Genomic DNA, 16,234 nt, shown 5'->3' with positions numbered 1-16,234 from the left:
TCTATAAAATATTACAATGACGACTCGACCTTCATGCTTGCTAATATGCAGTGGTCATACTGAAGGGGTTTCGGCACAGTCGTTTATTAATGCTTTTACAATCACTAATTCAGTTTTTGTTCTCCAAGTTGCAACTCCCCAAGGTCTTCCCATCAATTTTGTCAATCAAGATGAAGGCAGCAGAAAATGGGTTACAGAATTTCGTACTAAAGCTTACACTGCTCCGATAAAAGTTGAAGCTGTTGATCCTTCCAGGTATTCGTCTCTTCTAATCCCCAGCGCCCCGGGGGCAATTCATGATTTGGCAAAGCATGATTCAGTGATGCATATTCTCAGACATTTCGTCAAGCATCAAAAACCGATATGTGCAATCGGCTTAGGTGTTGTCGCTCTTGCAGCAGCAAAAGATGAAATGAACTCATGGTGTTTTAAGGGATACAGCATGACTGGTCCTTCTGTTTTTGATCTGATTGAAACAAAAGAATTTTCTGCGCTTCCATTCATTTTCGAAGAGTTTGCGAGAGACAATCTGGCATCATATACATCGAGCCGAAAAGGATGTATACATACGGTCATAGACAGACATTTGATAACCGCTCAGAATGAAGAATCAACTTTGAGCGCCGTTCAAAATCTTCTACTATTAAGTGGTCAATGATTCATTGATTTAATTGAACACTACTATTATTTATATATATATAGCTTATATATGCAAAGAAATAGACATAACTAACCCTAATCGGCGTTTCATATATTTACTTTGATTATTTTGATTTTAAAAGTTATCTATTATTTGGTGCCATTCTTATACCAATGATATCCAAAAGCTAATCCTGATTTCAAAGTATCCATTTAAAATGTTCTGAGAGATTTGGATATTCATTCGTATTTTTCTGGAAATTTTGCAATAAATCCAAAAAAAGAACTAAAATTATACAGGAGTTTCTATTCAAAAATGCTCAATATGGATGAGTCGTTATGATACATGATTACTTCACATTTCTAATAGCATAATTTATAATTATTAAGTCCTTGTAGAATCAAGTCTATGCATATGAAAGAAGTAACTGACTTAACTAATTCCATATCCGATATGGCACTGTCAAACGGATGAGAGGTTGTGGTTCGCCATACGATTAAGCCGTCTGAACGACTTTTCTCTCCCTAGGATAAATATGTAAATTCTATCATATTGTTTCTGATATGCTGAGTTACCAACATCATTCATTTCTCTACCATGTGCAGTTTCTGATTTGCATTCCAATCATACACCTTTTTCTAGTATGGATGAAACTCCTCTTAGTGTTTCTTCATAATCATAGATGCTTTTATTGAAATCAATTTTGTTAGATTGTGATCTGCATGTCCCATCTTTGTTTGAGTTTGAGAGTCGAAACTATTTATAAATGGATGCTATAGTTCTGTTATAATAAAATCTTATCTGCAAATCTTTCCTTTTCACCAAGAGTGTGCAACACTGCTTTTATTGGAGATTTTCGAGTTTCGAGATTTTAATTTTTTTTAAGGCTCATTTTTTAAATCTGGTAAATTTGAAATTGGTCCACAAGAGAGCGACAAAAGTCGTTTAAGTCATTTATGGATTCTGTAACTTGTACTAATGTGTTGGACGTGGGATATTTCATTTGCGATTAATTGAGCTATTTTCTAAATGATGAATTTAAGTGCATGTATTACAAATCTCATAAAATTCCTTACATTCCCTACTTTTAAATTGAAGAATACACGCTCTGTTCAATATTATATATTGCCATGCCATTACGCTAATGTTCCCTTATAAAATCGCGTTCATTGTTTTTCCTAAATATGTCTTAATGCTGCTTTTATCGGAGATTTTTGATTAATCGATGCCTAAAAATGCTTGTTTTTTTACAACTGGGTGTGGAAATCGTTTTGAAATATTATAGTTTCCACAACTGGTATAATGGCAATAAGGTATATGAAATGCAAGTTAGTTGAAGTACAAAATTTTTAGGAATGCCGAAGTAAAAACAAATTCTATTCAAACAGACATTCGTGCGAACGAGGGGATTTGAATTATGAAAACGTGTATGACGATGAAGTTATCAAACTATAACCAGAACTTTGACATATTCATTCATCTGTTATTTGGAGTGTAGGCTAAATAGATTTATCGGTCTCAACAGCCGCAACTTTTACCTTCTTGCAGCTTTTAAATTTTGAAGGGCCTACATTTTTGCTCGAATAGCTTTTGTATATGTCCTGCCGTCCTTTCGCTAATTTCCCCACGTCTGAACTCCTCATGTCTTGTGTATGATTTTTTTGCGGGAAAATCAAAATATACTTATACCGGTACTCTTACTAAACCCACCGTTGACCCGATCTGAGCTCCCCATGACGCTACTTTTAACTGGTGTCCCACATTCGAAACTTCACTCGATGTCAACTATGATAAATGTATCCATCACTCTTGATTTCAGTAATATTTTATATATATATACATATCTAATAATGTCGATCGATGTAAGTTGAGTTATAACTTATTCTCATGCGATGTTTAACAATTTATAACAGAACACATCCCATGTTCGAATATCAATGGCTAAGCGTTAGGAATACGCTCGCCACCGCACCTCTAATTACTCTGCGTGGGTTACGGCTCCGGTTACGGCTTCCTCCACCACCAAGTCCATGCCTCCGAAAACAAACAATATGACTAATCCCATACCCGACTTGGAATGGTAACCGGACGAGAGGCTGTGGTTCGCCATATGGATAAGCCGTCTTATCGGCTTTACTCTCCCCCGGGATAAATATGTAAATCATATCCACCACCAAGTCCATGCTTCCGAAAAAACAAACAATATAACTAATCCCATACCCGACTTGGAATGGTAACCGGACGAGAGGCCGTGGTTCGCCATATGGATGAGCCGTCTTATCGGCTTTCCTCTCTCCCGGGTGTAAATCCTATCAGTCAGACTATTGTTTTACTCATTTTCGAATGAGTTCATTACCTCATGTTTGCAGAGGGTTTGTGCCTTTTGTTATGGTTAATGCATTAGAAACATTATTTGTAGTTCATGTAAAACATAATAAAATATTGTTTAAACAAGAGAGCAACGCTCAAATATATGGACACGTGGACTAGAGCGAAGCAGGGTTTACCTTTGACGTTACCGGTACCGTACCCTCGAAAAGTTGCGGGTTTTCAGTCACGCTTGGCGGAATAAAAACCGTGTTCCCATAATTAAAAATTGATACAGCGCAATTTTGGATGAAATATTAGATCTCATAAGATTCATAGAAAATTCAGGAATAAATGAAAGTAATAGCCTTCTGGCAAATAAATCAATCTTGAACCACTGAAAATTCCAAAGCAATTGGTCCAGTATTCGAAGAGAAAAGCGATTTTTTAATGATAATGACGCAGGAAAATAACAAAAACAACAAAATTTTGAAACGATCGTTATGGCCACTAAACGTGTCCAAAACGTAGGAATCGTTATGTTAGTATTTAATTTTCACATAGCGGGCCGTACGCTTCAGAAGTAGGCGGAGGAACGGCAATACCACGAGAAGTCGGATCTTCACTGACGTACAGATTAGTTCTTGTCCAAGATGAATCATCAGTCGGAGTTTTATTTCCGCCGTACCAATACTCAATTGGAAATGTCACTTCTTGTCCTGTATTCAAGTAGAGCTTTCTGTTCTAGTAAATAAAATTAGTAATTCAAGCATAATGATAAATTGCCCAGCAAAAATAATTAACGGGAGAGCGATGGTTAAATTATTATATGGGCACAAAAATCCAATAACCAAGCTTGTCCGTGGGAATGGGATTCTCATGGAGAGCGTCCCATAGGATGGGATGGGACAGCACACATTTGTATTTTCTATGGAGCAATTGCCATTTCATAAAACTTGATTACGTCACAGATAACCTTGGTATTTTTTGTTATTCAAATGTTTTTTATTACCTAATTATTATTATATTACCTAATTTCATCTATTATTTATTTTGTGGTGGGGCACCGGAATTTCGCAGAATTCCCATGGAAGGGCATAAAATGCAGTGAGATGGGATGAGACAGAAAAATATTTCCCATTTCCCACAAGCCTGCCAATAACTAACTGAAGAACCGATAGTCGATGATATTTCCACTTAAATATGACTGAGCACCACGTTCGCTAAACTAAAACAAAAGATAGACTTGGCTTAGGTGGTCACGTTTGACGAAGTGAAAACTTCGTTAATGTGACATGAAACGGCAACTTTTGAGGCTATTAGCTCACAAGATTCGTAGAAATTCTGATAAAATATGTGGTCTTTCATTTTCATCTTTAAATACTGGAAATTTGAAATTGAATGATCCATTAATTACTTGGAAAAGCACTTTTTTCGCACCAAAAAGTTGCCCCAACAACAACGAAACGATTGCGAAAAGCGATCCATATGGCAATGTCGTGTCCAATTAATTATATTTATCTTATAATTGATTGAAATAAAGACTTAAGGGTTGAATAGCCTGATTCTAGGCTTGCACGTAATTTACAGATTTACGGAATTACGGAATTATTTCCAGTTACGGAGAGGGAAGTTACGAATTACGTAAAGTCGTAATTATTGGTCGAGCACTTTCGCGATTGAAATGAGCTCTCTTTAAAGCAGTCAATTCCGTCGATTGTAAGAAGTGAAAGTTTAAAAAGTAGAAGAAGTTAGAGCTTCGGTATTTGCAGCCGTTTTTCTCACTTTTCTCTCTCTTGCCAATACGTCACCGTGATAATTAATGTCGCGCTTATCAAACAGCAATATGACGACGGAAGAAAAATTGCGTAATGAACCAACGCAACTTCGTCTTTTCGGCATCGGTAAAGCGATTGAGACGGCAGAGAAACAACAATATGACGGGATTTCCCGCGATCCGGTAAAAATCCTTTGCGGACCGTTGACGGTCCGCGGACCGGCGGTTGGGAACCACTGTTTTAGAATACTTAAATCGAATCCAGAATCCTATTCTATTCTTATAGTTACCCATATTTAAATAGTGGGATTTCTCCACCACAATGTATGATTAAAATTAAAAAAAAGCTTAATTGTAGCCTAAATGTTTAATGTATATATAACTATCTTTGTGCAGTATTTAATTGAACATGTCCTGATCATTGGATTATATTTAACCAAGGCAACGAGATTTAAGAATTTCGACGATCGTTTTTTTGTTTTCAACAGTTCAATATTCTCAATTTAACTACTATCAAATATCAAGTATGAGCCAGCGTGTTTATTCTGTGCGAGAACCATTTTCAATTACAAAACCTTGATGTTCTGTTACCGGTTTTATCGTTTTATATCAGTCCGGACTTGTCCTTGCCCAATATATTTTCCACAATGCCTCGCAATATTTCGGGCAAATATGATTAACTGTCTTTACCAAATGCAGCAACTTATTTTGATTCTTGAATACCACCGACACTCGACCAAATTTGTGTCAATCTTGGCCGATAGGATCGTCGACTTGAGTTAGAAAAATAAGTTAATTTTTTCGTGAGTGCAAAATAAATGTCACAATATGCATTTTTTTGCGATATAACTTTGTATTTTCGGAAAAGCCATGTCATATAAGTACGGTATTTAAAGTATGCGCAAATAATTAATATTTGATCTAAATTTGTCGCAAATAATGTTACAACATTTAGGCCGCGAAATGATTTGATGTAAAATGAAGCATGGTAATCGGAATAACGTCAATAAGTTGGCATCAATAATTATTATAAAATGCTGACTGTAGTGAATATAAAAAAGTCTTCGTTGCGAGGCAAGCGCAAGTATAAGCAAACGAGAGAATACGCTCGTCGTGGCATTGGTAAATTGGAAACCCGACATTTTTTTACTACGATTTAAAAAAAGTCAACTATCTATCGTTTCATAAATATCTGTATACCAGTGTCGGTAATGATAAAATTGGGACGGTTAATTTGCGAAGGTGATAAAGGAAATCAAAGTTGTCACAAAATATAAAAATCAGAATAAAATTAATTTGAATTTACTCTTGTCTCAACATCCGTCGCCGGCGTGTAGTACTGCCAGGAATATGAAAACCCAAACTCGATGTCCCAATCGAAAATGAAGTGGATTCAATTGGTTGCTATGAAAAGTTTAAATGTGTGAAAAAATATCGCAATTACGGGGTCATTACGTAATCGATTTGGCCGTAATTACGGAATTGATTTTTGTCAATTACGTGCAAGCCTACCTGATTCAGTCATAAAAATGTGTTAAAACGTATCTCCCATACCTGATAAACTAATCCAGTCCACACATAAAGAACATAAGTCGTTTTGGTTCGCAGGTAATCTTCAATCTTTTTGTAGTGGATCTGGTCATATATATTGGCTAACTGACCACCAATTTTAGTACAAAGTGCCTTTGCTGCGTCATATCTCGTTGTAGAGCGTATGAAAATGAAGCATTTCGAGTTGTACATGACATCGCAGTTTTCTAGTAAGAATATAAAAACTTTTTGAGTACTTGTGTGAGTAGCCTCACAATGATTTTTAAAATACAGGTGAATTTTGTTAGGTAACATCGAGATCATGCCATAACAACCCGTTATCATTGTTGTATAATAATAAACGATGTCAAGCTACCAACCTCTCTCCAGCCTCTTGCTTTCTTCTAACTTTTCTCTCTCTTTCCTTTTGGTTTCTTCCAGTCTTGCTCGAATTTCATCCATGATGTCTAAAATAAAACTAAATTAATTTTAATTTGGGAACTTCTAAATTAGTTTAAAAGGCCCTAATAACGATTGTTCGAAATTTCTGGATTATTTCCAATCATTTCAGGATTATTCTGAAATTCCTGTGGAAATTCTAGAATCCTTGTCGCTTTTATCACGTAACAATGTTGAATATATTACACTTACCCTGGCCGTTGTCATTCTAAAAAAGAAAAGTAAAATAGAATTCAAAGTTCAAACATTTGAACGTAGGTATAAAATCTCTCGATACCTATAAGCTAAGCACAAATTACGATCAGTGTTTCTGTGTGGTAATCTACGTTTGACTTATTTTCGCACACTAAGCAAATTTCGCTATCGATTGGGTTTCTGTGCCGGTTGATCTAAAAGGATGCGGTAGCAGGAGTAAAAGTACCTAAGGTGATTCAAGAGTCTTGCTGCACACTAACTATCGCAAAATATAAAGCAGGGAGACACTCAAACAATCATTCAAACGTAAAAAAAATTTGTATGACCAAGAACTGTTCACATATGTTACGCTGGTGCAAAATACAAATAAAACTACGGCAATATTAATCTGTGAACGATTTGTTCTTGTGAATATTTTATATTTACATACTATAGAAAATGTAGAAAATTTTGCATAAAACAAAGAATTAGTAGTATACGGGCCTTTTATTTGATCTCAAAATATGAACAAAATGTGATTCAAAAACAGACCAGGCCAACACATATCCATAAATCATTATGTGATTTATACTTAAATAAACAAACAATATAAATATCTTGCCTCACACGATCCCACGGAGACAAGTTTTCCGTTGACCAATTTCCGCACGCAAACGCCGTCTGCAAAGTGAGTAAGTATATGTATATAAAATTGTTGTTATGTAAAATTCCCCTTTATCAGCAGATAAAGGATGAATCGGTTCAAAGTTTTAATAATTACAAACGAATAATATTTTTTGAGGCCTTTGAGGCTCAAGATATATGCAATGAATATGTTATTTTTGAGCAAATTGCGCCACCACGTGACTTTACGCCAAATGATTTAACACGATTTCCACAAATCCGAGGCGCACTGCTGAGCTGCGTCCATACCAGCACCGATACACATACTCACGACAAAGAAAGTTGATTTCAAATTTTGATCTGGATCGTATATAGATGATCAGATAATACATTTATGTGCATATTGTAGGATACGTACTATGTTACATGACTATTGGTACCAATTTTATTCATTGGACCTTCGTATCGAAGCATTTTCCTCTCGTTTTTTGAAATGGATATTTACCAGTGTATCTAAAACTATGGAATTAGTTTTCATAGGCCTGAATTTGAAAGTCATAAAAGCCTTACTTACCAGGAACATTTTCAAATGCAACGTTTGTGTAGGCGGTAAGTGCGAGTGCGAAGATTATTGCCCAGTTTGTCATATTTGGTTATATCGTGGTGTCATTAGACTATCTATTTATCTAATCTAATGAGATTACTCAAGGAAATTACTACTTCTATTATTTGTGGTTGGACAGGCCCTGTAGCTGAGATACCAAAAAAATAACAACAACGTCTCAACCATTGCGAACACAGCGCTCTTATTTAAAGCACACATCTTGGGTATAAAACGTTCATTTTGATTTCGTTTTCATAAAAACACGCTTACCTGGTGGTTCCTTGGATGAAGAAATTCCGGCGACGGCCAATAGCAAAGCACAGATCTTTTTCCAATCTGCCATAATCTGTGTTATACGAATGCTAGTTTCTTACTATTATAGACCCCTAATGTCGCATATGAAAATTTGCGCGACGTTTTGTAATACTGTGTGTAAACCATGAGAAATGTTTTTTATGGTCTTGCTTGGATCAAAAGCTAATTTCCTACCCAGCAATATAAGAAAATACTTTATATGGCGTTTGGAAGTGATAAAATATCGCTTACATTTTGAGCGTGTACACCACGCTGCGATAGAAAAACGTCGCACAACAAGAAAAATATTGCAATAAATTTGAATGTTGCGCGCCAACCAATAATCCAAGCAAGTCCACTAAGGTTTTATTTTGAAGTTCATTTCATTTGCTACCCAACATAAATTTGATTTTACAACATCAGGAAGGTACGAAAAGAACGATCAGGGTTGCCAGATCCCAGCGATAAAAAGAGCCAAATCAAGACTTAAAAAAGTCAACAAATTTGCTTAATACGAGAGCCCCATGATTTTTCCGATTTGGATTCCTTGGCACAATAGTAGATTTGCACAGTTCGCATAATGATGATGTAGAGCCATGAGTTGCCACACAAATTTCTTTTCCAATTAAAGTTGTATTTTCAGATTCAGATATTTATTTTCGGTTGCTATCTATCACGGCGATTTCCCACTTCAGTGGGATGAAGGGTTAAAAAGTAAAAAGGATTAATTGAATGGCAGCACCAAAATATATATTCGAAACAAAACAGCCAAGTCGTCATCTATATGAAAAAGTTAAAAAAAAAATTGAAAAACCAAATAAAAAGAAATTTAAAGCGGACAGCATTATTCTACAATTCAATATATATAATACAGGGTGCCGCTTCAGTATGTGATATACCCACATGTTTCTACTTAAACTTCTCCCCATACCGTACTTTACTATTGAAAATATTTAATTTTTTTAAATTATGAAACCATCGTTTTTATTAAAATAATTGTCTGGCCACGTGCTGCTTACAAGTGGTCTACTGATACCTAATATTAGCGTAGTTAATCACATCGTTCGTGACACTACATTTTGATTACTGCAACTAAACTAAAGATCCTCGAAAGGCATACTGACAATTTAAGTTATACAACTATTTGTTGGAAACAGAACTAAAAACTGACAAATAACACGCAAAACTATAAAAACGAAGCAATGATTACAAGACTGCTTGAACATCTGTCTGAACGGCTGCAGAAACTGCAATAGTTACGTCGCTTATTTCTGATTGGTTATGGTTAAGCGTTAAGGTAATAAACAAGGAAATCGATGCTCGCGGAAATCCAAATGTTGAGTAGCTAGCTAATAGGCTATTGTTGCACACTAAATATATATTGTATTTCATATGATTTTAATAATAGACTCTAAAAAAGCCAAACGGAAATACTGACGCCGAACGTGTTTGAAAAAAGCCCAAAATGTTAAATTTGGCGTTAGAAGAGCCAAAATGGCAATCCTGAGAAAGAGCGTTTTGATCGCAGCTGCCGTTACAAAAAAAGTGAGTTTACAAAAGCGTTTCACGATTATATTTCTTTTAATGATTCATAATAAATGTTCCGTTTATGATTCATAAAAGCTTTAACACGATAACGAACGAAGAACAACAGAACGATCGATCGAACAAGCACAGCCTAGCCTGATTCGATGCGGTGACTTTTCAAAGAGAACAATATTCACGCGCTGTATACTCAAGTTTGGTATCATATGAAACGTAAAATCAAGAAGCAGTCAACTGCATAGTCACATTTGAGTTTTAGAAGATAATAACTAAGCTATGATGACCTATCGTTAAAAAATAAAATGAAAAACTGGAAGTAAAAGTAAAATAAAAAAATTAATGAAAAAAAACATAAGAATAAAAATAAAAATAAAAATATAAACGCGATAACAAAATAAAAAATGCAAAACAAAATTAAAAATAAAAACGGAAGAAAAAAACTAAAATGCAATAAAAAGATGAAAAAAAATTAAAAAAAACGCGATTGAATTGAAAATAAAAAAGGTTGTCAAGCGTTTTCATTTTTGAAAATTTTGCTTCTGCTTGGGACCCCAACGTTGTCATGCATTATCCAACGCGCACAAACGGTGTTCCCTGGGTTTTGAGACTTTCTATCGTACCGGTACGTAAGTTTTGTTGTGTCCAATTTTTTATTATATATTGTCCTTCTCCGCAGACCAAGTACCGATACTGTATTGTACTCTCGTAGGAAAAGTTGGGTACCATGGCTGGCGGTGGGGTAGGTCTGGTATCCAGTATTCTTAAGAGCAAGAGTACCTTCACGGAACGGTTACGACAGCCCTTAGGGCTATATACAAGCCGGCGGTAGGACCATTGAATTCATTGACAAATTATATTTTTATCTTTGCAGTTCTTAGGTACCAGTATAACACGGTGTAGCAATTGTTCGTTTTGTTGATGAAAATCATCAGGTATCATACGGTATTATGACAAAAAGTTGTGCGCCTGCTCACTCAGCGGTGACTAATAAAATGGCCCGCGACACTGTGTGACGATGATGTTACCAAACTATAACCAGAACTTAGACATATTCATTCATCTGATTTTTGGAGTGTATGCTAAATAGATTTATCGTTCTCAGCTTCGGAGAAACACTCATTTGCGCTCAAATTTATTTATCGTCATATATATCAGTTGAAATAAAACGTAATAAACCGTTTCCAATGTATTGGGAACGTTTCATTCAACATCTGCTATTTATTATTAATATTATATATTTATATTCATGCATGTACTGTGTCGTTCATGGTTTGACAAATAAAATAAACTCTTTTTCTCTCTCTCTCTCTATCTCGACTGAGTGCGATGCTGCCGAATATGTATGTTTTTTTGCACAAGTTTGGCATGTGGGTTCACCCACATGATGCGTGTAACAGAATGATGGATGTCTCGAAATGATTGACATTGGTCAATACCCAATGTAACAGAGGGATTTAAAACGAATAATTAACAACATTTGCATTTTGATAAAGAGATTCTCCAACCTGTCTTTCTTTGGCAAATTTCACTCCTTTACTTTTCTCACGTCTGAACTCTCCTGCTAACACTCCGTGAGATTTTCATCTCTAAACCCACCGCTAACCCGATCTGAGTTCTCCATGACGCTACTTTCAACTGGTTTCCCATCCTTCCCACATTCGAAACGTCGCTCGATGCCAGCTATGGAAAATGAATCCGCCACTTGACTTGAGTAATATTTATTTAACAATTCATAACAGAACACATCCCATGTCGGAATATATATCAGCCAGGCGATCACTTTTCTTATTTTCGAATGAAATCATAAACTCATGTTTGGACCGGGTTTGTGTCTTATGTTATGATTCATGTAATAGAAACATTCTTTGTAGTCCATGTGCAACATAATAAAATATTGTTTAAAAACGTACGAATCGTTATGTTATTATTTAAGTTTCACATAGCGGGCCGTACGCTTCAGAAGTAGGTGGAGGAACGGCAATACCACGTAAACTACTGCTCGGATCTTCACTGACGTACAGATGAGTTCTTGTCGAAGTTGGATCATCAGTCGGAGTTTTATTCCGGCCGTACCAATACTCAATTGGAAATGTCACTTCTTGTCCTGTATTCAAGTAGAGCTTTCTGTTCTAGTAAATAAAATTAGTAAATTGATAAATTGCCCAGCAAAAATAATGAACAGGAGAGCGATGATTGAACTAATATATAGGCACAAAAATCCAATAACCAGGCTTGTCCATGGGAATGCTATCATCATGAAGAGCGTCCAATAGGGTGTGATGGGACAGCACCCATTTGTATTTTCTATGGAGCAGTTGCCATGTCATACAACTTGATTACGTCACAGATAACCTTGGTAGTTTTAGTTTTTCATCTTTTAAATGTTTTTATTGAATTATCTAATTTTATCTTTTATTTATTTCGTGGTAGAACACCGGAATTCCGTAGAATTCCATGGAAAGGCATACGCTTTGGAATGGGATGAGACGGAAAAATATTTCCCATCGACAAGCCTGCAATAACTAACTGAAGCATCAGAAGCCAAAGCGATTTTAACTCAAATATGACTGAGCACCACGAAAGATATTCTCGACTTAGGTGGTCACGTTTGACAAATTGAAAACTCCGTTCAAGTGACATGAAACGGCAACATTTTGGGTGTATTATCTCACAAGATTCGAAGAAATTTTGATAAAATATGTAGTAGTTTCCCATACTTTCATCTTCAAGTACTGACATTGTGAAATTGAGTGATATATTAGTTACTTGGAAAAACGACTTTTTCGCGCCAAAGAGTTGCCCCAACAACAACGAAACATTGTGAAAAAGGTCTATATAGCAATCTCGTGTCCAATCAATTCTAATGATTTTATAATTGATTAAAATAAGGACTTAAGGGTTGAATAGCCTGATTCAGTCATAAAAATGTGTTAAAACGTATCTCCCATACCTGGTAAACTAATCCAGTCCACACGTAAAGAACATAGTTAGTTTTGGTTCGCAGGTAATCTTCAATCCTTTTGTAGTGGGTCTGGTCATATATATTGGCTAACTGACCACCAATGTTGGTGCAAAGTGCCTTCGCTGAGTCATATCTCGTTGTAGAGCGTATGAAAATGAAGCATTTCGAGTCGTACATGACGTCGCAGTTTTCTAGTAAGAAAATAAAAACTTTTTGAATATTTGTTTGTGTAGCCTAACAAGGATTTTTAAAATACCTGTAAATATAATTAAGCAACAACGGGTTCAAAAGATAACAATCCATTATCATGATTGTATAATAATAAACGATGTGAAACTATCGACCTCTCTCCAGCCTTTTACTTTCTTCTATCCTTTCTCTCTCTTTTCATTTGGTTTCTTCCAGCCTTGATCGGATTTCCGTCATAATGCCTGGAATAAAACCAAATAATTTTTAATTTGAAAACTCCTAAATTAGTTTTAAGAGGGGCATAACAACGATTGTTCAGAATTTTCGAACTATTTCCAATCATTTTAGGATCATTCTGAAATTCCTGTGAAAATCCTAGAATCTTTGTCGCTTTTATCACGTAACAATGTTGAAAATATTACACTTACCTTGGCCGTTGTCATTCTAAAAAAAAAAAGTAAAATAGAATTCAAAGTTTAAACATTTGAACGTAGGTATAAAACCTCTCGATAAGCTAAGCACGAATTACGATCAGTGTTTCCGTGTCGTAATCTACGTTTGACTTATTTTCGCACGCTAAGAAAATTTCGCTATCGATTGGGTTTCTGTGCCGGTTGATCGAAGTGACCCACCGCGTTTGTGTAATGTACCGTCAGTTTGGTAGCCAGGGCTGTGATCGCTCATACTCAAATTGTTAATTTTTGAGTCGGTATGGTAATTTTCAAAACTCTGGATGCCGTGTCTGCACTCTGCACCGCTGTGTAACGTTATTCAGCTATTGGCTCTGAGATGGTTTAGGACATAACAATGCAATTAATCTGTTTATTTCTCGCAACATCTCGTCTCTTTCGGGGGTCCATTTGCTTACTGTTTTAGGGGTTATACGAGAACCAGATGCTACTTTGCAGTTTATTAGTTTCTCGCCTACAATGCGGTTGGGAAAACAAAATCTTTCAGACTTGAAACAAAAACCTAGAAATCTGAAATAACATTGGGGCGGTACAAAATGCCCTAATGTGGTTGAAAGCTGATCGAAAAATATAACACTATCAGGATGGAATTTCCTCCAAACCCTTTGGAACCGTAAAATAATTTGCCGCATCATCCTAAACGTTTTCGTTAACTCATATGCGTGTTTTCGTACTCTAATTTCATTAAATCGAGAGCCATAAAAAGTCCCTGATAGAAGTGCTGCATAAATAAAGCCCAAAACTACACCAAAAGAAGGTAAGAAGATTTTTTTCGGAAGTTTCCTATAGATATAAACATTGATTATATATCTGTGACCCACTCTATTATATTCCGCGGTAAAAAATATATTTTTTGACCCATTCATTGAAAAAGGTTCGTCATCCCTGATCTACAAGGATGCGGTAGCAAGAGTGAAAATATCTAAGGTGATTCAAGAGTTTTGATAACTATCGCAAAATATAAAACAGGGAGATACTGTGTTCAATAATTCAAATCCTTCACCTCAGCCCGCCGTTGTTGAACAATTAATTATACAATCACCCACTTTATCGATTCCCCTATTGTCACGTTATTTGCACGAAATGATACTTGCATTGTTTTAAAAATATTTTGCATAAATTTGCAAATATTTGCATAAATTTACTTACGTAAAAGAAGTTTGTATGACGAAGAAAAATTATAGAGTTACTATTGTTTACATATGTTACGCTGGTGCAAAATACAAATAAAACTACAGTGATTATAATCAGTGAACGCTTTGTTCGTGTGAATATTTATATTTACATGCTTTGGAATGGAAAAAATGTAGAAAAGTTTGCGTAAAACAAAGAATTAGTAGTATACGGGCGAGAGTATATATATGTTTTATCTCAAAATATGAACAAAATGTGATTCAAAAACGAACCAGGCCACCACAAATCTATATATAATTATGTGTTTTATATATAAATACACAAACAATATAAATATCTTGCCTCACACGATCCCACGGAGACAAGTTTGCCGTTGACCAATTTCCGCACACAAACACCGTCTGCAAAGTGAGTATATATAAAATTGTTGTTGTTATAAAATAGTTGTTATGAAAAATTCCCCTTTCTCAACAAATCAAGAGTGAATCGGTTTAAATTTTCCGTAATTACACACGATTAATATTTCCGTTTTATGCCTATGAGGCTCAAGAGTTATGTAACTAATATGCTGAGCACCACGTGACTTTACGCCAACTCGAATTCGATGCCCGCGCCGATGCACATACTTACGGCAGTGAGAGTTGATTTTACATTTTGATTCGGAGAGTGTAGATCAGGCGAGCAATTCTATTCCCTTTAATTTGCAAAGCGTATACCTATTATGTTACATTGTCAGATAGCTTGTGTCAAGCGAGCAACGCATGACATGAATGCAATAACCAAAATATATGTGCTTGTAACTACTAGGAAGTCTATGTTGAAGAAAGGTGCGTCCCGCGGTTTCATCCAGTTATATGTATCTGGCCTTCCTGTATTAAAGGTTGCACTCCCCTGGTATAGATGAGCAGATAATAAATTAATGTGCATATCGTAGGCTGCGTTCTAAGTTATATGACTAATGGTACTCATTTTATTCATTGGACCTTCGTATTTAAGCATTTTCATTCTTTTTTTTTTTGAATCGGCTATTCATCAATGTATCTCAAAGTATGAAATACGTTTTTATAGGCCTAACTTGAAGTCATAAAAACCTTACTTACCAGGAACATTTTCAAATGCAAAGTTTCCGTAGGCGGAAAGTGCAAGTACGAAGATTATGGCCCAGTTTGTCATATTCGGTTATATTAAAGTTTTATTACCTATTTATCTAATGAAGTCAACTTATCGAAATGCATCTGTATACCACTCTCCCCTCTCTCATTTGTAGGAAACTACATCAAAATAAACTCATTTTATGTTGGGAAATTGTAAGTCACGTAACGTAAGGAAACTTTTCATGTCTTATATTCAAATATCACCAAAAGTTTTCCCACACATTGTTATGTTTGAAATTTGCATTTATTTTTATTGTTATCCTTACATTCCCATATTCAAACGATTGCTTTGTTCAAAACCTAAATTTCCTTCGTGAGTTGAATTTCCGTAGATATTTGTTCAATCCTTAAATCTTTCGACGTTTAATTAT

General features: G+C 35.5%; 2 protein-coding genes and 1 long non-coding RNA gene across 3 annotated transcripts; 1 reads left to right on the top strand and 2 right to left on the bottom strand.

The window, feature by feature from the left end:
• Positions 1-10: 10 nt before the first annotated feature.
• LOC120338451 (glutamine amidotransferase-like class 1 domain-containing protein 1) lies at positions 11-3,098 on the top strand. Its single transcript, XM_039406469.2, has one exon. The coding sequence runs from the start codon at positions 17-19 to the stop codon at positions 656-658; it is 642 nt and encodes a 213-aa protein (XP_039262403.2). The 5' UTR covers positions 11-16; the 3' UTR covers positions 659-3,098.
• LOC120338423 (uncharacterized) lies at positions 2,448-9,929 on the bottom strand. The gene is made up of 6 exons (XM_039406434.2): positions 8,386-9,929; positions 7,510-7,568; positions 6,906-6,921; positions 6,635-6,721; positions 6,279-6,481; positions 2,448-3,691 (listed from the first exon to the last, which is right to left on the bottom strand). The coding sequence occupies exons 1-6, from the start codon at positions 8,456-8,458 to the stop codon at positions 3,497-3,499; spliced, it is 633 nt and encodes a 210-aa protein (XP_039262368.2). The 5' UTR covers positions 8,459-9,929; the 3' UTR covers positions 2,448-3,496.
• Positions 9,930-11,656: 1,727 nt separating this feature from the next.
• On the bottom strand, positions 11,657-15,980 carry LOC120338422 (uncharacterized). The gene is made up of 6 exons (XR_013478222.1): positions 15,810-15,980; positions 15,052-15,110; positions 13,534-13,549; positions 13,261-13,347; positions 12,905-13,107; positions 11,657-12,083 (listed from the first exon to the last, which is right to left on the bottom strand). It is a non-coding gene; the product is annotated as an uncharacterized LOC120338422 (long non-coding RNA).
• Between the last annotated feature and the right edge of the window lie 254 nt (positions 15,981-16,234).

This window comes from Styela clava, chromosome 10, assembly GCF_964204865.1.
Source record: "Styela clava chromosome 10, kaStyClav1.hap1.2, whole genome shotgun sequence".
NCBI lineage: Eukaryota > Metazoa > Chordata > Ascidiacea > Stolidobranchia > Styelidae > Styela > Styela clava.
Note: the sequence above shows the minus strand (reverse complement) of the source record. Positions and strands in the feature narration are given on the sequence as shown.

Coding starts and splice junctions, on each gene's coding strand:
- LOC120338451 (XM_039406469.2), top strand. CDS start 17: ATGACGACTCGACCTTCATGCTTGCTAATATGCAGTGGTCATACTGAA.
- LOC120338423 (XM_039406434.2), bottom strand. CDS start 8,458: ATGGCAGATTGGAAAAAGATCTGTGCTTTGCTATTGGCCGTCGCCGGA. Junction 7,569..8,385: donor TTCATCCAAGGAACCACCAG/GTAAGCGTGTTT, acceptor CTCACTTTGCAG/ACGGCGTTTGCGTGCGGAAA. Junction 6,482..6,634: donor AAGCAAGAGGCTGGAGAGAG/GTTGGTAGCTTG, acceptor TATTCTTACTAG/AAAACTGCGATGTCATGTAC.